Source organism: Protopterus annectens, chromosome 4.part0 (genome assembly GCF_019279795.1).
Source record: "Protopterus annectens isolate FY-2018-M chromosome 4.part0, PAN1.0, whole genome shotgun sequence".
Taxonomy (NCBI): domain Eukaryota; kingdom Metazoa; phylum Chordata; order Ceratodontiformes; family Protopteridae; genus Protopterus; species Protopterus annectens.
This window is the reverse complement of record NC_056733.1, coordinates 1,442,325,789-1,442,348,930: the sequence shown is the minus strand read 5'-3', so window position 1 is coordinate 1,442,348,930 and position 23,142 is coordinate 1,442,325,789. Positions and strand designations below refer to the sequence as shown.

The 23,142-nt window shown below is 43.2% G+C and overlaps 1 protein-coding gene across 4 annotated transcripts in view; it reads left to right on the top strand.

Annotated features, from left to right (window-relative positions):
* The window catches only part of LOC122799903 (E3 ubiquitin-protein ligase RNF14-like), a 975,557-nt gene that overhangs the window by 678,112 nt on the left and 274,303 nt on the right, over positions 1-23,142 (top strand). For all 4 annotated transcript variants that reach the window (XM_044069290.1, XM_044069286.1, XM_044069287.1 and 1 more), the window contains exon 6: positions 18,193-18,421. In XM_044069290.1, coding sequence (XP_043925225.1) covers positions 18,193-18,421 — 229 coding nt within the window. The remainder of the gene's footprint in view (positions 1-18,192; positions 18,422-23,142) is intronic.

Sequence of the window (23,142 nt, the reverse complement as noted above, 5' to 3'; positions counted from 1 at the left end):
TCGCTGCCAACCCCAAAAGGTTTCCCAGACTTTCCTCCAAACCAGTGGGCAGAGGCACAAAATCAGGTTCAATCCCTGCTCTCCATAAGGACAATTCAACCTGTTCCTGCAGAGAGATAGGTCAAGGACTCTATTCGACTTTTCCTGGTACTCAGAAAAGAGGGCACTTGACTCCCAATCGTAGATCTTTCCATTTTAAACACCTTCCTGGTGGTTCCAAAATTCAAAATGCTCACCCTTCAGCAGCTTCTTCCTATGCTGTCCATAGGTGCATGGTTAACCACCCTAGACCTAAAAGAAGCCTATCTGCACATCCCTGTCAGGGACTCATGCAGGAAATACCTACGTTTCAGGGCAGGATCTGTGCATTATCAGTTCTCTGCACTTCCCTTTGGCTTATCCACTGCTCCCAGAGTATTCACAAAATGCCTGGCTCCAGTCATTGCCTATTGCAGACAGATCAAAATTCAAATTTACCCGTACTTGGATGACTGGCTGATTCAGGCAGACAGTCCGGAAAAGCTGTTGCACCACCTGACATTTGTAAAGAACCTCCTAACCTCCCTGGGGTACACTATCAATGAAAGGAAATCAAAACTAGTCTCCAGTCAAAAGATTGTATTCCTGGGAGCAAGCTTGGACACACCATCCCAGATGGCATTCCTTACTCCAGAAAAACAAGCCTATCTGACAGACTACTTCACTCAAATGGCCACCAGAACCCAGCTATCCGCAAGGAAAATCCTGCAGGCCCTAGGGTTCATGGCCTCTTGCATCCTACTAATTCCATATGTCAGACTGCATATGAGGAAACTTTAATGGTACTTAAAAGTCTTTGGTGCCAACATTCTCAGGACCTGGAAGATATCATACCTTGTCTAAGGACAGAGGTTCTTTGGTGGGCAGCAGCATGCAACCACAACAAGGGACTTTCCACGCCACCCAGACCCTAACCACAGACGTTGTCAGACTATGCCTGGGAGGCACACCTGGATGACAAGTGCATTCAGGGCCACTGGAGCCCATCAACCAAAAAGAAATGCTAGCTGTTCAGCACGCTCTAACAGCTTTCAGATCCCTACTGTCACCAGGACCCCTGCTAATAAAAACAGACACCACCACACTACACTTATGTGGCACATCAACAAGTAGGGGGGAACCCACTACAGGTTAGCTATAGCCCTGTGCAACACGGCCTTGGACATGCATGTTCATCTGTAAGCTCAATTCCTGCCAAGCAAACAAAATTCACTGGCAGACGACTTAAGCAGAAATCTCCTAGACCCACATGAGTGGCAATTAGAACCCAGCACCTTCAGCCTTCTAATCCAGAAATGAGGGACCCCAGAGGTGGACCTCTTTGCCTCCCCCTGCAATCACCAGCTCAGCAAATTATGCATCAGGACACCTCACAGCAGGGCCTGGAAAGTGGATGCCCTATCCTTCCAGTGGGAAAACCTCTCAATCTATGCATCCCCCCCCGCCCCTTCTCTCAAGAATATTACTCAGTGTAAGACAAGACAGACCAAGGACAATCCTGATTGCCCTGGACTGGCCACGCCAGCTCTGGTACCCACTACTGCACAGCTTGTCACTGGTGCCACCCTGGCACCTACCCCAGATCCCAGCCCTCACTCAGCAAGGGGGACAGATCTTGCGTCTGCAATTGTAAACCCTGAGTCTTCCAGCCTGGCTTATTCCTTGGACCCCCCCGAGACCAGCCGAAGAAAGCAGGTGCTGGATGTCATTCTTGAAGCCAGAAGACCCAGTACAAGGAAATCTTATGCTGATAAATGGAAAAGGTATTGCTCCTGGATTCAATTTAAAGAAGACACATCACTGCCCTCCTTACCTCTAATCCTGGATTACCTAGCAGATCTACTCCACAGAGGCCTATCATTCTCTATTAAGATCCATGCCTCTGCCATCTCTGCTGATTACAACACTGAGCCACCTCTCTTCTCTCACCCTCTCATCAAACAGTTCCTGAGAGGGTTAAACAACTTATGGCTGTGGAACCCTTCATTATTTTTCATGCTGATAGGGTCTCCCTCAAGACTAATCCTTCCTTTATGCCTAAAGTGGTGTCCATTGTGGCTCTTAACCAATCTATCCACTTGCCAACCTTCTTCCCTAATCCTCAAAATAAAGGGAAAAGGATCCTGTACTCCTTGGATGTGCACAGACTGCTCAAATTCTACCTGGATAGGACTAAGCCCTTCAGGAAATCTGACCAGTTACTACTCAGTTTTGCACCAGGGGCAGAGGGCAAGGCCATGTCAAAGCAATTTCCAAATGGATAGCACACTATCCATTTCTGCTACAAACACCATGGGAAACCAACCCCTCGGGGTCAGAACACATTCCACGAGGGCAACTTCTACCTGTATAGCATTCCTCAGGGGAGTCCTTACCAGGGACATTCTGGAAGCTGCTACCTGGAGTTCTGTACACACCTTCACCAAGCATTACCACCTGCCTATATTTTCCAAATCCAGGGCAGGTTTTGCAGCAGCAGTCTTGCAGGGTATACTAGCCAACCCCAACTCTTCTTGACTGCCTCCACCCTTTCTTCAGCTTTGGGAATCAACCCAAGTGTGATGACTGTAACAGTGAAACACAAAGAACATAGTACAGTTGTGTACACTTGCCATAAATGTAGATGTTCTAGTGTATTCACTGTTGCAGTCGTAGTTTCCCTCCCTCCAGCCCCCTTCTCTCTCTCTCTCTCCTCTCTGTCAGTTACTCACCACTTTCAGAAGTATTGGTATCGGTATTTACTTTTTACTGGCGGTGATTTTCCTACCATACCTTAGCTCCCTACTGCGGGGCTCCTAACATTTGGGGCAAGAAAAACTGATGTAATGGCATCGGCTGCCTGTTTTTATATCCCTGAAGACCTGACGTTAGTACTGGAGTGACAGCATCAGACGCAGAAATACTGAGCCTCTAGTATTCGGGCCGACTGAGGGCTACCTGCAGGCAGATAACCAAAATGTGATGACTGCAACAGTGAATACAGTCTAACATCTACATTTATGGTAAGTGAACACAACTGTACTTTCTTCCCCCAAAAGCACCAGCTTCTGTCTTGGCGCCACCCTATCAACAGGAAAGTAGAGATCCGCATCCTCAGGAACACCCTTCAGATGGTCCCCATTCTTCTGAGACCTCCCCAGAATACCCTTCTGAGGAGCCTCCTTGGAAGAAAACATGCAAGAGGAAGCATGTAGACTCCACTGATGAGTCTGTCACTTCCGACATTGACCTCGTTGAGTTTGTAGATATCCTTGATATCCTAAAGCAGAGAGGCGGCTGGCATAACATCACCCATTCTGATGAGGAGTCTGTGTACCTGAAGGCTTTCGGATCTCACCCTTCAGCCTTTTGGGTGTCTCCACCTTTTGACGAGCTCATGGACTTGGTCAGTCGAAAGGTGTGGAAATCCCCTGACACCGTGGAACCAGTCCCTAGGAGGCCAAACAAATTCCTCTCAGCCTCCAAGGAAAAGGATTCCTTGACAAAAGGTGTGCCGGTAGATGCTATGGTAGTGGCAGCAGCCGCTAAGAAGGAGCTTACAGAGACATCCTCATCTGTCCATCCACCGAATGAGTCTTGAAAGATAGACAGATATGGGAAGTGTGTTTTTTCTTTAGCGGCTTTTGCCCTTAGATCGCTGAATTATCTTGCCCATTTTACAAGGCTTCAGAGATCTCAACTCTGCAAGGTACTTCAACTGAGGGATTACCAGAAAAGGTTACCGCTCAGTTATCCACCTTAGACTCCATTTGTGAACTCCTCTATGAGGCTGATATCATACGCAGCAGATGGAGTAGGTCAGCGGGTTCAGGAGTTTCCCTGAGGAAACACTCCTGGATGCGCTTGTGTAATTTCGCAGAACCCTTTGTCTACCTTCACAAATGCCCCTTTTGATGGTTCCTCACTGTTTGGGCCAAAAGATAAGGATACACTCACTATATGCGAGCAGGAAGGGAAAGCTCTGTCTGCCGTTGGAGTACATTATTCCTTCCCCTCAAGACTCTAGCCTAAAGGGCAGGAAGATGTGGTTGAAGAAATCCCTGAGATTTTTCCCAGACACGAGGTGGTTTCTTCCCTAGGGGCAGAGGAAATAATAGTAGACGCTGTCCTTGAGGCAGAGGGGGTCCACAGAACCAGGGCAACCGTGATTAGCGCTCCTGAAAGGAGGCCCGGCTGTGCTACTTTGGAGCCAATCTGGGGACGTTTATCTTTGTACCCAGAAGTCTGGCACAATATCACAAAAGACAAATGGGTACAAAAACATAATATTCAGAGGATACTCCATACTCTTCTCCTACCCCCCTCCTCAGACCAGGACAATTCCAGATGATGTTCATCGTGCTATACTGCTGCAGTCATCACACTTGGGTTATCCTGTCGTCAGGCGGTCCCTCAGTTGGCCGAATCCCAAAGTCCTGGTCTGACGTCGGTTGTCGTCGCGTCTTCCCTGACATCAGTGCGACAGGGGTATAAAAGAGACAGCCGACATAATTTTCTTCAGTCTTTCTTGCCGCGCGGTGCCCGAAGTAGAAGCAGTTCGCAAGTGCCGCTCGGCCAGCTCCTGAAATTTTCGAATCAAGTTTCAGCCCAAAGTCTTCTCTAAAGCTAAGTACCCCATTGGGGAAACATTTCTTGCCTCAGACTGATGTCACACAAAGTTAATAATTGTATTTCTTGTGGGAAGCAAATACCTCATAAGGATTTTCATTCTTATTGTATTCCTTGCCTAGGCCCAGACCATGACGTCTCTGTCGGTTTTGTGCTAGGTTCAACAAACGTACAATTAAGCGTCGGGCAGAATTCGCCCATCATTATTTTGGCAAAAAATTTAGCTATAGCATGCCGTCGGAGCAACCGACATCAGCAGTGATTAAAAAACGCAAAGATAAGGACCGGCAGCCAAGACCAGATACCGAGGCCTCAGCAAGGCCTGACGCCGGTTCTCCGGTTTTCAGCAAGGCGCCTTCGCAGCCCCTGACTACCGCTGATTCAGAAATTCTGACGGCCTCCCAAACTGAAGCAGTTGGGCCTCAGGAACCGGTTCCACCTCACTCCTCAGACGCCAGCCCTGACGGGTATCTGGAAATTTTGGATAGGCCTTCGGTCTCTGAAGGTGTTTTGAAACCGACAACTCTCTCTGCCAAGCCTTATGCTAAACTCAAACCCCCCTTGAAAGTTAGAAAACCGGGGCCACACACACCCCCACAGGCCCCTATGCCTAAAAAACAGATGCTTAAGATGGCTGAGGATTTAATTACCCTTATCAGGGGATCCCAACCCCCACCTGACAAAAGGCCTAGACTGGAGGAAGATTATCCTTCCTCTGACCAAGCATCCATTTCCTCGGGCATCTCTGACGACCAGGATTACTCCTTCCCTCCTTATGAAGACTCAGATGCTGAAGAGTCCATTCCCTCTGTCTTCCTTCCCCCTGAAGACTACTCTTTTGGGGAAACTTTGCACACCATGAGGGAACACTTCCACTGGGAAGGCAAAGATTACTCTGACTCCAAGAAAAGACTCTGTGAGTTTCTTCTTCTTCCACAGCATAGACCCCTGGCAATTCCTCCAGTTTTAGACATTTTGGATGATGTTTTCTCTGAATCCAGTTTAACCCAGATTCCTTACCTCCAGCACCAGCTAAACCAGACAGATACTACAGAGTTCCTGATACTTATAAGTTTCTATACAAAAGCCCTACTGCAGACCCCAAGACCATTTCCCAGGGTCCCAAAGGTGTTAAGGCCTCCACTGCTAAGAATTCACTTCCTTCTTAAAGAGATTCCAGAGCATTAGAAAGATGGGGAAAGAAAGTGTATACGTCTGCCACTTTGGCCATGAGGGCCTTAAACTGCCAATTACACATGCTAAAATACCAACAGTATTGGATTACACAGTTAAAGCAGAAACTGATCCCTCAGACAGATCAACTTGATTTTAAAGAGATGCAGAATTTGCTACATGCAGCAGAACAGGTGGGAAAGCATACCTTACAGTGTGGTTTTGATTAATTGGAAGCCTCATGTAGAGCAGCTGTCACAGGGTCTGTAATACGTATGCATGCTTGGCTTAAAGAACAAGCCTTACCAGAACATGTCAAAGCAAAGTTATTGGATGCTCCATTGCAGAAAGATGTTATTTGGTGTCAAAGCAGAGAAAGTTTTAAAGAAAATGGAAGAAAAGGCAAAATCTATGCAAACAGTTAAAGATTTTTTACAGGTACAACCTCCTTGTTTCAGCAGAAACTGGCCATCAAAAAACTGGTCCTTTCCTGCATCAGACAGGCCCCAAAGAGGTAGATACAGGCGCCCAAGGGGCAGAGGCCAGCCACAAGGTTCTTTCAGGCCTAGACAATGGCATACAACAACTCAAAGAGGTGGAGATGAAAGATCTCAACCCTTCAGGAAACAAACACAATGACTTTCCTCTTCGCCTGCCAAGCAAAATTGCCCTGGCAGCACCTTTGGGAGGAAAACTGGCTGCATTTCCACAAAATTGGTGCATCATAACAAAGGACAAATGGATTATGGACATTATTACCCTAGGCTACAGATTTAATTTCCACACTTTACCATGGATGAGAGGCATGCCAAATCTGCCTCCAAACCAATGGGCAGAGGCTCAAATGCAAATTTCAACTCTCATGGGTATGAAAGCAATTCAAAAGGTTCCTACAAAGGAGCAAGGTCAAGGTTTTTACTCAAGACTGTTTCTAGTCCCAAGAAAAGACAAAGCCTGGAGGCCCATCTTAGACCTCTCAATTCTAAATACATACCTGGAAGTACCCAAATTCAAAATGCTCACACTACAGCAGCTCCTACCCATGCTGGGCAAGGAGTCTTGGCTGGTAACGTTGGACCTCAAAGAGGCATACCTGCATGTCCCTATCAGGCAAGATTGCAGAAGATATCTCAGATTTTTGGCAGGTACAACGCATTATCAATTCTCTGCATTGCCCTTTGGCTTATCTACTGCGCCCAGAGTATTTACGAAATGCCTGGCATCAGTAATTGCATATTGCAGACAACAAGGAATACAAATGTATCCATATCTGGACGACTGCCTGATCCAAGAGGACAGCAAGGACATTCTATTACAGCATCTGGCTTTTGTAACACAGATGCTCAGTTGCCTAGGGTACACAGTAAACAAAAAGAAGTCAAAACTAATACCCTCGCAACAGATAATATTCCTGGGTGCCAGCTTAAATGCAACGGCCCGGATGGCTTACCTCACGCCAGACAAACAAAAACAATTGACTCAATACTTCAAAAAGATAGCAACCTTTACCCAGCTTACTGCAAGGAAAATCCTGCAGGCATTGGGGTTCATGGCATCATGCATTCAACTAATCCCATATGCAAAGCTGCATATGAGAAAATTACAATGGTACCTGAAAAGTGTATGGTCTCAACCCAGGCACAGCCTCGAAACAAGTATACCTATCATTCCCTGCCTTCAAAAAGAGTTCCTATGGTGGGCTCAAGCATGTCAAATAAACAAGGGTCTTCCTTTCGTCTTACCTCCAGCAAACCAAACCATGACAACAGATTCTTCAGACTACGCCTGGGGAGCACACATGGCAGGGCAGTGCATACAGGGCAAATGGTCTGCAAAACAAATGCATCTTCACATCAACCAAAAGGAGATGCTAGCTGTGCAAAATGCACTGACAGCCTTCAAGGACCTCTTGCATCCAGAACAACTTCTAATAAGGACAGACAACACCACAGTTATGTGGTACATAAACAAACGGGGAGGAACACACTCCTACCCTTTATGCAGACAGGCTATGACCTTATAGAACACAGCATTGACCTACCAAGTACAACTACAAGCACAATTCCTGCCAGGAAAGGAAAACATATTGGCAGACGAATTAAGCAGAAATATGGCAGACCCTCACAAGTGGAGACTACACCCACAAGTATTTTCAATAACTCAAAGATGGGGATGTCCAGACATAGATCTATTTGCTTCCCCCAACAATTGCCAATTACAGAAATTCTGCACAGGGACTTATCACTCCCTAGCCTGGAAAGTGGATGCTCTATCATTCAGTTGGACAACACTGACCATCTATGCCTTCCCTCCACTACCTCTATTGACCAAGGTATTATTGAAGGTCAGATCAGAGAGACCACAAATGATCCTCATTGCTCCGGACTAGCCACGCCAGCACTGTTACCCATTACTAAGGAACTTGACTCTCAGCCCTCCATGGATCTTGCCTCAATTCCCACTACTGTTGACTCAGAAAAACTCTCAAACCCGTCACAGTCAGCTCAGAACTTTAAATTTAGCTGCATGGAGAATTCCTTACATTATCAATCAACACTTCTCTCAAAGGACGTCCTGAATGTCATTTTGGAGGCCAGGAGGCCCAGCACCAGGAAGACTTACCCAGACAAATGGAAAAGATTTTGTGCATGGCACCAGGCTAAAGGTCAAAATCCCTGGATACCAAACATTCCTCACATACTGCAATACCTAACTGAGATGCTACACAAAGGCCTTTCCTTCTCCATTAAGATCCATGCTTCAGCCATTTCAGCTCAATATAATACGGATCCTCCAATTTTCTCACACCCTTTACTTGGGCAGTTTCTCAGAGGGGCTAAGAATATAAAACCCCCCCGAAAACCACCAACACCAACTTGGGACCTGAACTTCATTTTAGAAAAGTTAACACTGCCTCCTTTTGAACCAGCCTTCTCAGCAGAACTACAGTACTTGTCTTGGAAAACAGCCTTGTTACTGGCTATTACCTCAGCACGCAGGGTCTCAGAACTACTGGCACTTATGGCAGTGGAACCTTTCATCATTTTCCATCAGGATAGAATCTCTTTACAAACTAACCCTACCTTCATGCCCAAGGTAGTATCCAGTGTGGCTTTGAATCAGACCATTCATTTACCCACCTTTTATCCTAACCCACAGAATAAAGGAGAAAGGCTCCTTCACTCTTTGGACATTCACAGACAGCTACATTACTATTTAGATAAGACAAAGATCTTCAGAAAAACTGACCAACTCTTTGTATCATATGCTGCAGGTTCACAAGGAAAGGCTATTTCAAAACAGACCATCTCCAAATGGATAGCACATTGTATCCGCTTTTGCTACTCGCACCATGGGAAGGCAGTGCCTGTCAATATTAGATCCCATTCTACCAGGGCTACTGCAACCTCAGCAGCCTTTCTCAGAGGGGTTCCAACCAAAGACATTCTGGAGGCAGCTACTTGGAGTTCAGTGCACACCTTTACCAAGCACTACCACCTTCCATTATACTCAAGAAAACAGAGCTGGTTTTGCCACTGCAGTTCTGCAGGGCATCCTAGCCTCACCTAACCCAGTTTAGTACCAGTCACCCTTCCATAGCTTTGGGATTCTACCCAAGTGTGATGACTGCAGCAGTATAGCACGATGAACATAGTACAGTTTTGTACTTACCATAAATGTAGATGTTCGAGTGATTATACTGCTGCAGTCCAGGTTACCCTCCCTCCATCCCCTGTACATACCAGGGTGTTAGTTACAACTCCATGTACATCAATCAATTGGATGCATGTCTATATGGTGTATTTGCTAACAGCTAGTACTATTGTTTATCTACTAAGGTATTGTTGCATAGCTATTGTATTGCCTTCCTAGTTGGGGGGCATCTGACATCTGGGGCAAGAACAACTGAAGAAAATGGCGTTGGCTGTCTCTCTTATACCCCTGTCGCACTGACGTCAGGGAAGAGGTGACGACAACCGACGCCGGACCAGGACTTTGGGATTCGGCCAATTGAGGGACTGCCTGATGACAGGATAACCCAAGTGTGATGACTGCAGCAGTATAACCACTTGAACATCTACATTTATGGTAGGTACAAAACTGTACTTTCCTCCCAGTCACAGGGATCAAGCAACTGTAGAGATTCAAAGTTGCTAAACAAAAGAGCCATCCAATCCGTCCCCACAGACCAGATAGGATTCGGAACTTACTCGAGATTCTTTTTAGTGCCAAAAATCATAGGGGACTGGAGGCCCATATTGGATCTCAGCAAACTAAATGAATCAGTAAAGAAGTCCAAGTTCCGAATGGTTACACTGTAGTCTATACGGGTCTATATTACATCATCGAACACTTAAATAAGCAAACGATGATTAATTGACCCCATGTAAGCGAAAGCTTACAATGTCGAAACCCCAGAACAGTGATTTTTTTTCTAAGGGAAAAAAAATGCTGTTCCAAAAAAACAACAAAAAAAATTTTAAAACAGTGCATAAAGTGGGGGGGCTGTGCCCCCCAACCCCCCACTTAAATATACCAACTCCGAGATCGCACTACGGTGCCGAAAACTGCAAAGTAATGGAAGCAGACAAGTGAATTCTTTCCCAGGGAAAGAATTTGCTTAAAAGCCGATTCGCTATTTTGCCTTTTCATTCTTTTATGGTCGATCAAGAAGCCTTCGACATAGTGTCTTCGATTATGTAATAGCAATCCGCCTGTACTCCCTCTTTTAGGGAAAGACAATTGGATGTGATCGATAGACCTCCAAGATGCGTACTACCACATAAAAATGGACAGAGCATTGAGGAGGCTGGGAGCCAGTCACTATCAGTTTCGTGCTCTGCCCTTTGGTCTCATTACAGCCCCCAGAGTGTTCAAATGCATGGCAGTAGTAACAACTCACTTGAGACATCTTGGATTCAGAGTGTTTCTGTACTTGGACGACTGGCTTCTGAATGCCATCACCAAGCATCTATTTCAACAGGCCAGAGACATGACTCTACAAGTTTGTGCTCAGTTAGGCATTACAGTAAACTTGCAAAAATCTGCCTTGTTGCCGTGTCAGCATGTTAGTTTTATAGGCACAGAAATAGATGGCACGCCTCCCTGCTGACAGAATTGCGAATCTCAGACGACAAATATTGCTCCTTCTTCCCAAACACAAGGTCATAGTAAAGATAGTGCTCAAACTACTGAGAACAATGGCCTCAACCATAACCATTGTTCCATTAGCCAAGATGCATATGAGAATCTTACAGTGGTTACTCTTCTCCCAGTGGTCACTTCAGGTACTTCCTCTCTCATCCAATCATAATAAAAGAAACTTGCAAGAAGGGTCTTCATTGCTGGATTCAGTCCGACTTACCCATCGGGAGACCATTTGTTCCACTTCAACCTGTTGCCACTGTGACCATGGATGCTTGTCAGATGGGGGACATTACCTGGGAAAGACAGTCCAAGGCATATGGCAGGAGCACGAGGTCCATTTGCACATCAATGTTCTAGAGATGAGAGTAGTGCTGCTGGCGTTGTAAGCACTCCACAACTTTCTACCTCTAGGGACGATTGCAATCCAGTCAGACAATATGTCAGTGGTATGGTATACAAACAAAAAAGGAGGAACCAGATCATACCCACTTTGTCGAGAGGCTCTGAGGGTTTGGCAGTGGGCAGTATTTTCCCCAAGGCTTTCTAGTCATAACACACATCCCGGGAAAGTCCAGTGTGATAGCCGACAAGCTCAGCAGGGCAATTTTGATGCCGCAAGAGTTGTCTCTGAATTAGAATGTAGTCGAAGAAATCTTCCGCAAATGGGGTCAGCCTTGCTGGGATCTTTTTGCCACCCCTATGAACGCAAAATGCAGCAGCTACTTTGCCCTGATCCCCCCTCTGGGGGAGACGCAGAGAGATGCACTTGTTCACAATTGTCCCTCGGGACTTCTGTATGCTCCCACCCACCCCCTGTTTCCCCTCATATCAAAAGTCATTCAGAAAGCACAATCTTTGGGAAGCAAGATGAATCTCGTTGCTCCATAATGGCCTCGGCAGATTTGGTTCCCCTTTCTCGGGCCTCATCAACTGGAGGATCCATGGATTCTGGACCCAGTTCCAGATCTGCTGATGTATGTCAGGAACGTTCCATCCATCTGTCCACACCCTCAACTTGATGGATTGGCTGCTCCACGTCCAGCCTTAGTCAGGCTTCAGGATTTCACTCCAGCAGTGAAACATATCTTGCTATCTTCTCATATGCTTTCTACCAGATAACTATATGCTAGTAAATGGAAAAGATTTTCTTTTTGGGCGCAGACCAGAAATATGGATCCCTTCACTGCCCCAATTTCGTCAATTTTGGACTTTCTTTCAGAACTCTTCCAACAAGGCTCAGCCACTGCCACAGTTAAAGTTCAGCTAGCAGCTATCTCCAACTTCCACTTAGGACAGCATACACCTAACTTGATGGCACACAGACTGTGTAAAGCCGTTTTGAAAGGTACTTCATTACTGAGACCTCCAGTTAAAGAACTTGTCCCTCCTTGGGATTTAAATTTTGTCCTTTCACACTTAACCTCACCACCCTTTGAACCTTCATCCACTTGCGATTTAAAATTCCTGTCTTGGAAAACGATCCTTCTGGTAGCCATAACCTCAGCTAGAAGAGTTTCAGAGCTACAAGTGCTTTCAGTCAAGCCTCCTTATTTGATCTTCCATAAAGACAGGATTTCTCTTCGAACCAACCCTTCCTTTGTCCCCAAGATTTGCTCCCAATCCAATATTAACCAAACTATTGAACTTCCAGTATTTTTCCCTAACCATGCCAACAAGGCAGAATACAGACTTCAACTTGATGTGCATAGGCAACTAAGGTTCTACACCCACAGAACTAAATAGTTCAGGAAGTCAGACCAGTTATTCATATCCTTTTTGGAAGCAAGAAAGTGTATGCCAGTCTCTAAAATCACATTATCTAATTGGTTTTCTAATTGCTTAACTTTTATATACTTTTCCAATAACAAGGAACTCCCCTTCAAATTAGAGGTCATTCAACCAGGTCAGTAGCAACATCCACTGCCTTTCAAGCCAGGATTTCAGTGGACAGTATTTGTGCAGCTGCAGCTTGGGCAAGCCCACATACTTTTATTACTCATTACAAAGTTGACTTGGCCTCCAGGGACAGAGCTTCCTTTGGTTCCACTATGCTCAAGAGAGTATTCACATGAGCCACCCGAGAAAAAACGTGCTAGGGACGCTGTCCCACATGTAAGAATGAAGGCGAGATTGGACTACATAACATAAAGAAGTTATGTACTCACCATAGTTTTCTATGTTTGTAGTCCATCTCGCTCTTCATTCTTACGAATCCACCCACCTACCCCCGTCCATATAGTCCTAGAGGACCTGGTAAGAAATTTTGCTCTTTCCTTATGTTGGAGACCTTTCACTATTGTTTCTCCTTTACCTGAGAGTACAGTATAACTATTTCTATTATAGTTAGCAGCAAAAAAGATCTGAGGATTGATGCCACTGCATTATACCATGACACGAGCCAGCATAGAGACTTCAAGCTTTGTAATCAGCCAAGTCGGAGCCGCGGATCGGCTCTGAACCCAGATGTAAGAATGAAGGGCGAGATGGACTACAAACATAGAACGTTATGGTGAGTACATAACTTCTTTTTTTCAAATCTTCTAACAGCCGGATGTAGAACCAGAATAAAATTACATTTGATGTAGTGAAGTTTGAAGTTTCACATGAAGTTGAAACCCTGTCTTTAAATTAATGCATAATATTCAGCATGTGACAGAAAGCTGGATACCGTGACCCCCTTACTTTAAGCCTTTGAATATTTTATACACCAAATGAAGGCTGAAGTTTTGTAGTGTCAGGCATTAGCTTCTGGAAAACCATATCAATAGATAGAAAATGCCCACTGCTGGAAGCCACTATGAATGTTGAAGCTGGTTCTGTGGATAGAATGTTGTCATAATTGCCTGCCAGAAATGACGAAAGATCATCCTTATCCCAGACCCAACCCCAAGACCAACACACTGAAATTCACATACACTTCCTTCATAACTTGGATCATAAATAATACTTGAAACACACTCTAGCAATACTTAATAGAATGCACAACTCAATGGTAGTACAAGTTCAGAGAAAATACTGTAAACACTGCAAGAGATACACCTATGGTATAACTCCACACAAAAAAAAACAGCAGGAAAACTAAGTATTTTATTCAGTAACATGACAAATTGAATTCTGAGTGCAAAAACAAGAACAATTTTTTGCTTAATGGCTATGTCAAGTAATTAACTACCATTTTTTTCATTTTATCCACAAATTCCCTATTTCATGATGAAAACTAGCCAATATAAAAGCTAATAAATGTGCAACGATACTCAGAATAATTTTTTATCATCATTTTCTTCTTTCAGCTTTTTCTCGGTTAGGGGTCGCCACAGCGGATCACCTGTCTGCTCATGATTGGCAGTGAAGTTTTACGGTGTTAAGTTGCCAACCCGGCGCCCAACCTTCCACGGAAGGAACACACATGTGCGCAATCATGCCTAGGGCCAATTTGGACTATCCAATCCACCTACAGCATGTCTTTGGGATGTGGGAGGAAACCGGAGCACGCGGAGGAAACCCACGTGATCACAGGGAGGACATGCAGACTCCGCAAAGAAGGAACCCCAGCCGAGGATTGAACCGGAGAACCTCTTGCTGTGAGGTGGCAATGCTAGCCATTGCACCACCACGGCCACCCCACTGAGAAGAATTTTTAATGAACTATAAATTTAGCTTCATACAACCTAATTTATAGATTTTTCACTAAGGCTTGGCTAGAAAAAGGCTGCCAAAGAATTAATCAATATTTTCTCTTAAATATGATTTAAATCTTGCCTGTATTTATTTAAAATGATATATACATCACATTTGTCCTAAATAAAATGCACCACAAAAACTTGTACATAAATAAACCAACCAACTGGGGATTGTGGTCATAGTAATTCCTAACTTCAAATACCTTAGAACAATTTCTAGAATTGAAACGCATCCAGTTGCCAGCGTTCTCTGAAGTGAACAGGAGAACAGCTGCTCCATGTCTTGGTTATGCACAGGCACTTAAGATACTCTCTTGAAAGGATATAAGGCATAAAAAGAACAGATCAAAATTTTTCTCTTTCTTCATGAAAGGGAGAACAAAGCACATGAAGGGTGGTGTCAGACCACACTTCACAAGGGCTTTGGCCACTTCCGTAGTTCATTTTAGAAACACTCAACTCAGAATGTAGCAGAAGGTGAAACATGATCACGTGTGCATACATTTATACAAAGCAAAACTCTCCTAGATGTCCAAATAAGCCCCAGTCATAACAACAAAATCAAGAAACAGGGACTCGACCATCACTTGTTGAAACTTTAAAAATATGCAGAAAGGAATAGAATAAAACAGCAACGCTTTCGAGTTAAAGTAATCGATGATAGAGTTGTTCTAATTCGAAAGCTTTGCTGTTTTATCCTTTCTGCATTTTAGGAAAGTTTCTACGAGTTACGGTTGAGTCCCTGGTTGTTGTTTTTGCATACATTTATAAACCACTACAAGTTGGATACCTAATCTAGGGACTTGACAGCCTTTTTGGCACAGCAGTACATAGGTGATCCTTTTCTGCCCACCGTTCTGGATTCATCCTATTACTGCTTGGCATTCAGTCCATATGCGCGCGTGTCTGTGTGTGCACGTGTCTCTGTGTGTGAGCATTTATCTATCATAGGTTCATAGGTTCATACTAGGCTATCTGCCCAAGGGCATTTATAAGCCTAGCCCATAGTTATGTGGCTTTCGCCACCCCTTTAGTTTGAATAAAAACTATGCCTATCATTTTGCTGTGCCTCTGTCAAGCAGTGACACTGAAGTAATCCCTGGGGTATATCTGCGATCTCCTATCCATTGGTCAAGATTCCTCTTGAACAAGGCCAGCGAGGTGCTCTGCCTCACATGTACCGGGATTTTGTTCCACAGCATAGGGAGTCTCTGGGTGATGAATCTGTCCCTCCAGCACGTTCTATTTATAACCGTGTCAAGGTTTAAGTCTCCGCCCTTGTGGTTCTGAGGGATCTAGATTTTTGAGGTGAAGCATATTCATCAAATCTGGGTTTGACATGGCCTTATATGTCAGGCACAGGTCACCTCTGAGCAAGCGGTATGAGACTGAATAGAGCTGGAGTTCTTTCAGTCGGGCAGCATAAGACATATTTTTGAGACCCTTTATCCTTTTGGTGAGGAACTTTTGGGGCCTTTCAAGCTGCAGCAGGTGTCTGGTCAGATACATTCGAACGGGCATTGTACTCAATCATAGGTCTAATGAGTGATGAGTACAGGGGATGATGACCGCGCTTGATCTAGATGTGAATCCCTTCATGATCAGGTGGGCGATATAGAAGGTTTTCCTAACTACTTTAGCAACATGAGTGTCAAGCGAAGGCTACTGTCAACCTGGGTCCCCAGATCCCTGATGACTTTTTCTGTGCTCAGTGGATTGCCACCTATATGGTAGCTAGGGGTAACCTTGTTTTTCCCGAAGGGTATGACTATGCATTTTTTGGCGTTTAACTTCAGGCCATGGCTCTGGCACCAGTTATCCGTTTCTGTGAGGCCCTTCTGGAGGATATCTGTGTCAGATGTGTTTTCGACTATGGTGCCCAGTTTGCAGTCATCTGCAAACTTTGTCAGCCATAACCCTCCTGTGTTTGCTTGTACTTCAGAAAAGTAGATGCTGAACAAGAGTGGACCCAGGACTGAGCCCTGTGGGACACCACTTGTGACAGGCTTTGAGTCTGACATGGCTCCAGCAACTCCGACCCTGTGGGTTTTGTCACTTAGCCAGTTTGCAACCCATCTTGTGATGTATGGGTTTACATTCAAGCTGATGAGTTTTTCGATGATACCTGAGTGGGGTATTGTGTCATAGGCCTTTGCCAGGTCGAGGTAGGCTGTATGGACTGCCTTTCCTCATCAATGGCCTTGGTGACTGTCTCGAAAAAGTCAACCAAGTTTAAGAGGCAGGATCTGCCTTTGACAAAGCCAAACTGGGTTGGATCCAAAGTCTGCAAGTTCCCTATGTCTTTATTTATGAGTTCCATTATGATCCTGTCCATGGCTTTGCAGATAAGGCTTGTCAAGCTAATGGGGCGGTAATTTCCAGGGTCTGTGGAGGCACCGCCCTTATGAAGTGGGACCACAGTCGCCCTGCGCCACTCCTTGGGTACGTATCCTGAGGTGAGGCTAAGATTAAACAGCTGTCCTAACTGTGGGTTTAATTCCTCGTTGAGTTCGTGAAGCACACAGCTGGGGACACCATCCGGTCCCATGGATGCTGTGTTTTTTGCCCTAGTGAGGGCAGTTCTCATCTGGGTGTTGGAGATGTTTGGGGGGGCTATAATCCTCTGGAATAGATATCTCTCCTTTTGGGGGGGAGGGGGGGGAGAAGTTTGCACTGAACCTGTCAGCCAGTATGTTGGCAATGTGTGTAGGTTCAGTAATTTTCACATCATTTTGAACTAATTCTGAGCATATCTGGGAGTTCTGCTTGTCTTCACATGGTAATAGTATACCATCAATGGTAAGAAGACTATAACAGAATGAGAGTGACTGGACATCCACTGTCTCCCCTTTAGTATATGGATAAGTTATTTACTGAAACTTTGAAGTTTATCACATGTATATATGCATGGTGCGTCACGCAATGGGTACTACAGTCACCATTATTTAGTCATACTTTTCATAATGAGCTTTTTGCTGGGAGTACCGAAGGTCATTCCTAAATAGTACCCGACAGAAAACGTGCTGCCTTGGTATTGTTGCAGCATCTCTTGAGGGATGGCGTTTGATTGCTAAATAAAGTTAAGGTGGATACATTGCATACTTTTTTGACTTGTGTTAAAAAAAAAAAAAAAAAAAAACTGATAAAAATGAAAAAAAAATGGGCTGAATCACTACTGACATTGGTGAGTAATCACAGAGATTATGCAATCTGCTTTAGGAGTCTCCCTAAATGAGTTGCTGCTGTTGCTGCAGAGACTCCGGAGTGCTTTATGGTAAGTGCCTCACTCAGTTATAGATTACAGATAATTGTTTCAAAAGCTGCAAAACACATCCTGATTTCTGTTTAGGTTATATTCAAGTCTTATTCCTCCTGTATAAGGGTTGAAGTTGTGGAGCTGAGAAGCATCTCACAAGTGTAGGAAAAAAACTCTAACCAATAAAGATGTTATGCTATAGCTAAGATCATCACATGCCACCACTAGAAAACTGAGCAAATGTGTGCTGCTTTTATTTATGTTTACCAGTTGTGCTCTGTCATGCAGGTGAAAAAACTAGTTGGAGAGGATTTGTTTGCTCGCTATGATCGTCTACTACTCCAGTCAAGCCTTGACTTGATGGCAGATGTTGTATATTGCCCACGTCCAAGCTGCCAGACTGCAGTAATGCAAGAACCAGGCTGCACCATGGGTGTCTGTAGCTGCTGCTTGTATGCCTTTTGTACTGTCTGTAAATTGGCTTATCATGGTGTTGCTCCCTGTAGGGTCACTGCAGGTAAGAGTTTATTAATTTATAGGTCTTAAACTTGATACTACTTAAAGTATTTGTTTCTAAATTAAAAGTTGTCAGAGCCAGGATTACTACACATTCTAATTTCTGTAGGAAAGTGCCATTTTTAGACCTGTATTACTGTTTGCTGCATCATGCGGTAGTGGGATAATAGATGCTCTATTTTCATTTCAGCATCTGTGTTTGTCAGTACACCCTCCCTCTACTGCATCTTGAGTACTTATGAATAACCAAGGCATGGAATAACAGCTTCCCCACCGCCTGCCTGCTACAGTTTTGTCAGCATTGATTATTTCAGTATAGACATATCAGATATGCAGTTAGAAGTCCATACTAATGAGATAAACATAGTGACTTGGCATCACTTCTGTTTGAAGTGAAATGCTGGTGCAGTAGACAAAAGAAATCTAATCCTCACAAATCGGCAGTTAAATCATATGTGAAATAAGATGTCATTGCATCATAAATACAAAGGATAGGAGCTAAAAATTACCAGTAATTTAACAGTTATTACTCATGAAGTAAGATGCAGCTGTTTCACAGATGCAACATTTGGAGATATAAAATTGTCAGTGGTTTAGAAGTTATTCTTAATGTGATTAGTATCATTCACTTTTAGCCCATGTACTCCTCATTTCCAAACGGCCCTGTTTACTTCCACAATAGTTGTTTACAACCCACTGAAGGTGTGGTGCATCCTGTAAAAAAGACATTTATTTTGTGGTTGAAGTAAACGTCTTGAGTCCTAATCTTCATTATAACTAGCTGTTGTAAATCATATGAATTGTGAAGCCATTTGTACTTTTTGTTATTGAGGCCTTCAGCATTGTATATGTTTGGATTATATTGTATTGCTTTACTGTGAACTTTGTTTTTCCTGCTTGAGCTGTGGATGGCATGGACTTCTTCGAATTTGCCTGTTACCAGTGATTAGTGAACAAGTAAAGGATATATCAGGGTCCCTATTTGATTGTTTTTATTTATCCAGCATTCAGAATTTGGCATTCAATTGTCCTCTGCAAACTCGCATGTTTATGGACATTCAAACAGTTAGTGCACTCCATGATGTAGTACACTGGCTGCATAAGCACTTCCACTCCTCAGAACCCAGCATTTCTTTCTTCCTGCTTCCACAGTTAGGTTCCCAAGCCAGCCGTGCTATAGTTAGTAAAGTCTTATAATTTATGTTCTTTAAGATTATGTGCAACAGATAGCAGTTATCTGTGGAATGCCCTTTGCTGTTTTAATAGTCTGAAATCATCATCTCTCTTTAACTTTTACTTGTACTCTAAAAAGAATGTGATTCCATATTTTTGTACATTAATTTGAAAACTGCACCATTTCCTATGACCTTTCTGAATGCTTCATAGACACATCATCACGCCTAACATATTAAAGACATGAGGTTGGGGTTTCCTGCCCATCTACTCTGCAGAGTAAATTTAATAAAAAAAATTGTCAGTTAGATGAATGCATAAAAAGGTCAAAGTCAGATAATGGCCTCTTGTAAATGCATAATATTTAATAAACATGCAAAGCTGTGTTCTTTAAGTATTATCCAACTGGCCCTATCTAGAAGCAATGAGAGTTTGGGTGAAAAAGGATACAGCCATTTCCCCTTTCCCTGTTAATCAAACATGTATTTTGTAAAGGGGAAATGGCTATGTCAACAAAGTCTGCAATAACATAAAAAAAAATCAGTGTGTTCATCATCATCTCAACTCAAAAATGTTGAGCCAGTGACACATTTCAGCAGTCCTGTTTTCACATAAAATAATGATTTTATGTGAAAATAGTATCCGGCTGTCCACTAGCCTCCAGGGACCTTTTCAAAATAGTGAAATCTGAATGCAGTCTTCATTCAGTTTCATCAAGATGCATATGATCTTTGTCTTTAAGCACCAGCCAGGATCCACACTGGCCATGTCTGTACTGCCTTGAAGAAGATAATTGCTGCGTCAGAGATTCGGATCAGCTACTGAACACAGGGGGCAGGAGAATTTGTTAGCCTACTTTGCAAAGATGGTACTTGCTAAAACCTCTTCGTCTGAAGACTGGTAGTCTAAAGCTGTTCATCTGAGTAATGCTAGGAAGGTACTTAATACAGCCACAGTCATATGTGGAAGAGCCCTTTAAATAGTGAGGTTATATTGAACTAATGAGGACTTGAGTCTGATTTAACATCCCTCTGTAATCACTGTTGCAGTATACGTTACAATACGGATATCCATATGTTCAGTCAGCTTACCAAAGCTTGTGCCCTTCCATGTGCTGTCCATCAGATGTATGTCCTACATAGGAGTCCTAGGGTAGATAAGTGGAGTACGAGTGCTAAATCCTCAGAACTTCTTTGCTGCTAATTATGGTCTTAGCATTTTGAATTCGGTCTGAAAGTCGTACATCTCGTACAGTTCTGAGTCTAGGGCAGATAAGTACCCTATTGGGTACTCTTCCTTTTTACTATTTGCTTGTTTTAATGTAGGTACATGCCACCTATATAGGGGAAATGTGAGTGTGGGAGGCAGATTCTGCATACTGATAGACATGAGAAAGGCCTTTTTTGTTTGTGCAAGATCTTGGCCATGAGTGTGAGCCAGTGTTGTCTGTTTTCTTCTGATTGTCAGATCCAACTGGCTCTAACCTCTGCACCAGTTCTGAAGCTCTTTGGTTCCATGACTCTGACTCTTCTCCTATCCATAATTCCCTGAACTCTTATCTCAGATCGATTTTGCAGCCTGAAGAATTTTGTCATGTTGATGAGGACTCTCATTTGCTGTATCCTTTTCTAGTGGATGTTGATAATAGTACTTCACTCTTCCCTCTACCAATATTTTTTTTCTAACTAAGTTTATAGTTTTTTTTTTTTTAGTTAGAATTAGGCTAGTTGGTTAGGTTAGTTGCTAGACTTTGCAGTGTGTTCTGCTTTCTTAAAATTCTGTAACCATCTCCCTAGACCCTGCTTTAAAACTTAGGGCAGCTAGGCTTTAAGATATATAATGTTTTAGTAAAATCTTTTTATTAAAGACTTTCTTGACAGGATTTTGTAAGAGTTAGTTTTAAGACTTGTGTGTCGTCATTTTATTTCTCTTCATACATCATTTTATTTCTCTTCATATATTTTAAATGCAATTTGTTTGATATCTCACAAAATGGCAGTGTTGTACTTTGTATTTCTAGAGAGAGACTGCATTATTATAGGTAGGTTAATTTTTTTATTTTTATTTATTTGAGTGATTTATTCATATGTATTATATTTTGCATAAAATTTATAAGTGTTGCAATTTTTTAAAAATGTTTCTTAAAATGTATTTGTATAATTAGATAGAAATGTTTTTTAGAGCAGGGTGTTTTTATGATAGATAGTTAATGCTCTAAAGGAATTATAGGATATTTAAAGAGGGATGCTTTGAGTTTACATTATCTGATGAAGTCATGTGGTACCCACAAAAAAGCGGTGATCCAAGTTAAGCGTTAATAAAGTGTATTTTTTAAAGTGTATTTTTTGTAGCTAATAAGTATATTCGTGGTTTGCTCTCTTTAATTGTTAATGTCTTGGGCATTTTATTGGAATATTACCATCTGCTTCCTAGTGCCTTGGTGTGGATTTGGTTTTAGTTTTGACTTTTTGGGCACTTATCTTCTTCCTTGTTACAGCTTTTTAAAGGAGGCAAGAAAAGCTGTAAAGAGAAAATCTTGCGTTTACAAGTGGCAGAGGTTTTCTAGTTGGTGTCTAGTCGATAGCAAAGGTCCTCAAAGGGCTTATCCGCCCCTGGGTTTAAAATTTCTTTGAGTTACTTAGAGATGGTTTCTGTGCTTACATCAAACTGCATTTCCGGCCATCTCAGCTTTGCCTACCCATGGATCCCCCTCTTGGCTCTTTGTAGTCAAACAGTTTATGAAAGGAGTGTTGCACATGAGATCCTCTCAAAAGCAAATTCTTCCATCCTGGGATCTCAGTTTTTTTCTTGAAAAATTGACCTTCGCCTCCTTTTGAACTTGCCTGTCAGGCTGATTTATGGTTCGTCACTTGGAAGACTTTTATTTATTGCACTGACATTTGTAAGGCAAGTCTCTGAGCTGCAAGTTGTCATGGTGGCCCAACCGTATCTGATTTTTCACAAGGACAGGGTTGTGTTACAGACAAATCCCATCATTTGTGCCTAAAGTTGTTTTTGAATTTACCTTGAAACAAGCTGTAAATCTCCAAGTGTTCTATTCTGATCCAAAAGCAAAGGAGAAAAGATTCTACATACATTGGATGCGCATAGTCCGCTCAGGCACTACCCTAACAGAACAAAGCCCTTTAGAAATATTGAATAACTGTTTCACTCCTACATGGGGACTAAGAAAGGTCATTCTGTCTGTACAAACTATTGCATGGTGATTGTCCTCTGCTATTTTTTTTCTTTTACTCCCACCTTAGTAAATCTTTTCCGGGCAAGGTTAAGGCTGACTTGACTAGGGCATTATCCTCTGATGGCATATTAGAAAGGAGTGGACTGGGAAAGCATAGTAGATGCAGCAGCCTGGTCGTTTGTTTATACCTTTACAAAGCACTACAAACTGGATTCCTTTTCAAGATCCAGAGCAGGCTTTGCTAGAACCATTCTCCAGGAACTCCTGGTTCTTGTCCTTCCACGTCCCAGGTACTGCAAGCTTTGGTAATCTACCTAAAATGCCACTGAGGCAGTGGGAATGATGAACAT